Source organism: Accipiter gentilis, chromosome 18 (genome assembly GCF_929443795.1).
Source record: "Accipiter gentilis chromosome 18, bAccGen1.1, whole genome shotgun sequence".
NCBI classification, from domain to species: Eukaryota; Metazoa; Chordata; class Aves; order Accipitriformes; family Accipitridae; genus Astur; species Astur gentilis.
This window is the reverse complement of record NC_064897.1, coordinates 18,612,873-18,618,872: the sequence shown is the minus strand read 5'-3', so window position 1 is coordinate 18,618,872 and position 6,000 is coordinate 18,612,873. Positions and strand designations below refer to the sequence as shown.

General features: G+C 39.7%; 1 protein-coding gene across 5 annotated transcripts in view; it reads right to left on the bottom strand.

Moving 5' to 3' along the window:
- Positions 1-1,554: 1,554 nt before the first annotated feature.
- The window catches only part of BICD1 (BICD cargo adaptor 1), a 176,608-nt gene continuing 172,162 nt past the window's right edge, over positions 1,555-6,000 (bottom strand). For 3 of the 5 annotated variants that reach the window (XM_049822525.1, XM_049822531.1, XM_049822526.1), the window contains one exon: positions 1,555-2,088. In XM_049822525.1, coding sequence (XP_049678482.1) covers positions 2,001-2,088 — 88 coding nt within the window. In that variant the 3' untranslated portion in view covers positions 1,555-2,000. The remainder of the gene's footprint in view (positions 2,089-6,000) is intronic. The other 2 variants (XM_049822530.1, XM_049822528.1) reach the window with 2 other exon arrangements.

The following is a 6,000-nucleotide window of genomic DNA, read 5'->3' as shown; positions in this document are numbered from 1 at the left end:
GAAACCGAAGTCGAAACACTGCCGAGTGTCATCTGTTTGATCTGATCAGAACTGGATATCAGTTTATTCCCATTTTCTCCACCTCTGACTCTGAATGTTTTGTCACAATAGCTGAGCTGCTTTGCCAAGGTTACACGACATACATTGTTGATGACATAGAGTATTTGTATTTACAGCACCTTCGTTACTGGTACTACGGTAATAATGATTTGTTAGGCACGCTGAGTGGTCACCGATTCTTTCCTCTGCTGATGTTTTGCATGTCGTAACATTTGGTAAGCACTGTTACTAACAGAAGACTGACTTCATTTTCTCAGATTCAGGCAGAATATGAAAGAATTATTCCAACCACACCTGCAGCAATTTTTTTCCCCAGCTGGTCTGTACCTTAGGCTGTACTGCGTTTCCCGCTTGTAGGTCATACATATGCTGCAGAGAAGGAATAAAGCCATGTGGTAGTATCTAAGCCTTTCTTCTGTAGATAAATTAAGGCCACCTGACAAAGCAAGGAGTCTGCTAGTTACCAACGAGTAGGCAGGTAGGCAGTACTGCAGACTTTTTTTCTAGCTGATGACCAGACGGGAAGCCCATAGATGCTGAACCATGACCCCATACTTAGCCACTTGCCCTGCTGTCAGGTACTGTGCAAAATAAACTCCTCTATCCTTGATTTTGTTCTGAAACTCACTACATTTTAAGAAAAAGCCCAGACTTACTCAGCTTTTACAGGAAAGAATCTTTAACTAGGAACACTGTGCACTGTTGCGATAGAGTCTGCGTAGCGTAGATCACCTGAGTATTTGTCATAAACTGACATGAGCTAAGGTTCTGTGTCTGTTGATTTTTGGCAAGGAAAAAATGCACTACAGTAAAGTCCTACTAACTTTGATCCACACCATTAACCCTACCTGCATGAGTTCTTTCGCCACAGAATACTTCACATGAGTTACATACGACTTCGCCATTCATACTAGCCTTTCACGGTAAGGCCTCGAGCTAGTATCCTGAATATGGGAGCGGGAGGAAAGAATGTTTTTAATTAGCACACAGCATTTTACTTGTTTTAGATTTTCTTTCTCAGATACCAAATAGAAAGTAACCTCAAAAAACAGCACCAATTCATCTACTTGTCTGAAATGCAAAATTATAATTACAATGCAAGCAAACAACTGAAAACAAATCAATACATCATCCTTTCATCTCCTTCTTAGGCTTAATAATTATCTTTCAGTGAAGAGCTACAACAAAACCAGAAGCTAGTGTAATAGGAATCAAAAAAACAAGTGCATAAACAATATCAGTGCAGCAGCAAAATATACAGTCATGTTAACATTCCAATTCAACCCATTTCCAACATTTTTGTGCAATAAAAATTGGCCATATACTGGCCAATGCAACAAGCCTCTTTTTAATACTAACACAGTCATTCTTCACTTCAGCTATTTCTGCTTGTTTTTTAAAAATAAAATCAATTAAATACAACTCTCTCTCAAAAAAAAAAAAAAAAAAAAGAAAAAAGAGACTGTATTTTCTAAACACAAAATTCTGGTCCAAATAAAGTAAGAAATAAATATCACACCCTTAATGACAAAAGGAAATTTGAACTGGTTCCTATGGCTGAACTTAGAGGATGTGAGGGTAGGATTTTTGTAACATACTTTTTTTTAATATTGGCTTAAGTCTCTCATTATTTTGGAGATAAAGCCAAGCAGCTGGGAGGAACATTTTTGTCAGGATGTTAAATTTCACTACACTTTAGTTGTGATAGCAAAGTTTGAATACAATCAGAGGAACCATAAAAAGTCTTCTTGATAGGTTGGGCTCTGTGCTTTGTGTTGTTCTTCTCAACCTTCCCTCAGTCGCCAGAGCAGGGGATATGAATCCAGACTTGTCAATGCAGCAACAAGGCAGGATTGTCTACCGGCTCGCTGGGAACAACCCCAACCTTTGTTGCATGAACTCCACTCTGTTTGCATTTTCTCTTACGTTGCATATGAAGATTAGGGGTAAGGAGGAGGCTTAGAGAGACAGTTGAGAGGGGCACACTGAGAGCTGGAATGTGGCTGCTCTTCTGGAAGAGCATTAGGACTGAAAATTAAAAAGAAAAGAGAAAGAGTGCTTAAAATACATGGCAGACTTTTTACATGCACGTAAATAGTACAGGGCTGGAAACAAACTTTAAAAGGGGATGAATCCTCATTCTAAACCTGTATCCTCAGATACACAGTATACATAAAGAAAATCCTCAGCGCGCACACATTCAGTGACACCTGGATGCACACACGAAGTAGCACGGATATCCTCTTGCCAGTTCGTGTACACAGTTGCTGTTTACCTGCTCTGATGAAAAATGCCGTGTGGAGAAATGAATGCATGTGCAAACGGGGGAGCAAATTTGAAAGACAAAATACAGGTGCCATCTTTCTGTGAGCATTAAAGATTTTCTATATGCAACTGATGAGTTGTTCGAAATGGAGGATGGTGCCAGTCTGGAAAGCGGGTTTCGTCACTTTGTGAAAATGTGATCTCTTACTGAATGTGACCTATTTACTAGTACATTCACACAAATACAGTGTAACCTTCCTCAGCAGGCAACATAAGCATTACATATTTTGTACTTCCAAAGGGTGGGGGGGGTTGTGTTTTGTTCTCCTTTGGTTTTGTGCTGTTTGAATCCTCTTCAATTCTGTCGTATACTTTTGTCGTTTGACTGTTTTTCACATACAGTTTGTCCGATAACAGCATTCACTCCTTAAGCCTCTAAATGTGCATTTATAGCGTACACTGTCATATAGCGCAGAGGTCTGAACCCGCTCCCAGCAAACCAGGTGGGGCTGGAGTAGCAGCCTCGCAGCGGCAGCACAAAGATAAGGGGCAGCTAACGCAAACGTACCCCGCTTCTTGGTGCGGAGCTCCAGGGTGCTCCTGCTAGAAAAGCTTCGGATAATCAGGTTCGCTCATTTAAAGGCAGCTCAGCAGCCCATGCTACACTGCAGTAGGTAATGTGGACACAGCTTAAGCGAGTCCTGTATGACTCCTCAGCCTTGGCCTGTCCTGTTTTAAAAGGGTGAACTTCGCTCATCTTGCCAATGTCAAGCTAAGTGATAGCCACTAAACTTTCAAGGAAAGCATGTGGCAAAACAGGATACTAAACTAGAATGAATGTAAATGCAATTTGTAAAAAACAACCCAAAAGCCAGTTCTTTAATGTGTGTGGGAAAAGTTTTTTTCCTAATGTTTCAGATGTTCTACAGTCTTGAAGTTAGTCCAAGCTCAACAGTGTGATGTATGATGAAGCACAATCATTTGTCCCTGCCTTCAAGAAAATTTGCCTTTTCCGTTGTCCTTTAGAAACCGTGCTGTTACATATTATCTCTGCAGCACAGACTATTGGAGTGTTGGCTGAAGGAATGCAATTAGCCTATTGCTGAAAATGAATCAATTTGAAATGCCAGAGGTATTTGAAAATCTGCCCCTGAAAATGTAGTTCCACATATAGCATTTACTTAGGAAAACAAAGAAATGACATTGCGCTTACTTGAAGCCAGAAACAAGTGTGCACCATCATGATTAAGAAAGTAGATGGTAATGTTCACATTTTCAAATCAGAGAAGTCTAGGAGACTATGACAACAAATCCACACGTATGACAATTCAGCAGGAGCTACAGTCTGTGCACCTCTGGGCTTATTCGAAGATCATAGACTTGTATGTCTTAAGTCAGATTCCGTTTCACATTAATGCTCCTGAAGATGAGTTTCTTGATTGCAAAATGGCTGGTGAGAGCAGGTTGTAGAAGCTCAGGACCTCACAAGGTTTGTTTTGTGCTCAGCTGCCCGAGTAGGTCAGTCCCAAACTGTTTAGTGTTACAGACTATGACTCCTCAGTTTACATATAGATTTAGTCTAACCCTAAGTACCTAGGTGTAAATATTTAATCATCTAAAATATTTTCTTGAAGCTTAGTAGGTGAACTTGTTTAATCAAACACTCTGAGAAGACACCAAACCCATCTTCTCTAAGTAATTCTTTCCATGGCTGTAACTATCCTTTTCTTCTTCCATATTCTGCCACATACAGATAAAGACACAGCGTCTCAAGAGGGATCTGAGTGAGATCTTTGCCTACTCCACTCAAATGAGCCTGCATCAGGAGTGACTGCAGATGGACCCAAAAGATCTCCATTTACTCTCAAACTTTTCCACTCATCAAGAGCCAGCTCCTGGCTTCAGCACCTCCTGTTTTCAAGATAGGCTTAGGAGAAGCACTAGTCTTAAGTCCTTCAGCGAAATAAATGTGAATTAGAACTTTAACATCACATTTGGGGAAGACAAACAAGGAGGTGGTCATGTTACTGTACAAAGACTGCCTTACTTTCCTCCCTTGCTGTGCCATTTCTTTTTTCAAAGGACTTCTGTAACTATCAGAAAGGAACAGAAACTCGACAAGACATTTTCCTTGCTCATTAGCAGAGAGGCGTTTGTCTTTTGGGGCTTCCTTCCCAGCTTTAAAAATAAGCAACACAAGATACTCATGCTCTGAGGGAGAGGACTGGTGAGGAAAGAGCCTCTCTGAGACACAGAAGAGTCTCCTCTACACAAATACGCACAACCATAATAATGTTTTGGCATGACCTTCAGTACAAAGTCAGCCCTGACTGCAAATACTGTAATACAAACTATCCCAGACCATGCTCAGATTAGAAAGCACCGTGTGTAGAATTATATTAGTTTTCTCTTCATAGTAATTCTGCATTTCTTCTCACTTTGAAATATAAGCACATTTCTATGTACAGAAGAAATGTAAAACTTTGTCTCACCATTCCCCATCCAACCAATTATAAATATTAGGGGCATTGGGAAGAGAAAAAAATTTACAAGATCATCAGGGACCTTCGTAGCAACATATATACACCCATCGCTTGCAGTCCCAGTAGATTTGAATCTTTTCCTAAAATGCTACTGTTAAACCATCCTCTCTTCAGAAACACAATACATCCAGTTCATTAATGCAGATTACTGTAGCAGTATATAAACAAAAATTACATCAGAATTAGCAAGTGACACATGGCATTCAGTGTGCTTTTTATGGCAGTATAGGTGATCGTGGCAGCAGGTCCTGGAGCTGAGCTGTCAGGCACATAGACAGTCACGGGCAGTAGAGGATGGCAGGTGAGGTTAATAACACAAAGAAGTAGAGAGACAGGGAAGAACCTGAAGCTCTTGAGTATTAACTGAGAATAAGGAAGAACATTGTTACATTCCCCCCTATGGGGTATGTGCAGCTTTTAAAACATTTGATTTTAACAGACATTTTTGTAAACATCTCCTTAAAGGCCAGGATCATTTAGGGATCTATTCATTCAGTTAATGAATGAAGTCTGTGTCATTTCTTGTGTTAGTGTTATTGTCTGGTTTTAAGCAGCTCTTCTTTTCTCCAGCACTCAAAATGCTAATCATGTATTTCTAAAATCAGTTGGAAAATAGCATGCAAAGCCCTTCAGTGTTAGTAAGTACTCTGTTCTCTGTCTTAAAGAGGCCATTCGCATGCAATATTGTCTGGCACTGATTGTAACTTTAACAAGTCCGCAATGGAAAATATAAACAGACCAGTGATATTTTCAGAATGTAACCATTCTGCATTCAATACTATTTTACCTTACTTTAAACTTATTTCCTATTTTATATGAAATAAAAGCATTATTTCTTACTAAAAAATTACATTAATTTCATTTGCAGTATCAGGTTTTGGGGGTTTGTTTTTTGTTTTTATTAACAGGTAACTTTGGTCTAGAGTCTGGCCTCTGAGGTTTTCACTGCATTCAGCAGAAACCTGAATACATTCTAGAGACAGACACGCTCTTTTTAATATTGGATGATGGCAATATTTTAGTCTTGTCCAATATAGTCCATCAGACAGGTAGCTACAGATGCTAGGAAGGGTGAATATCACCCAGTAATTTTCAGGGTAGGCCTAGATTTGGTTGCTTGCCCCACAAGCAA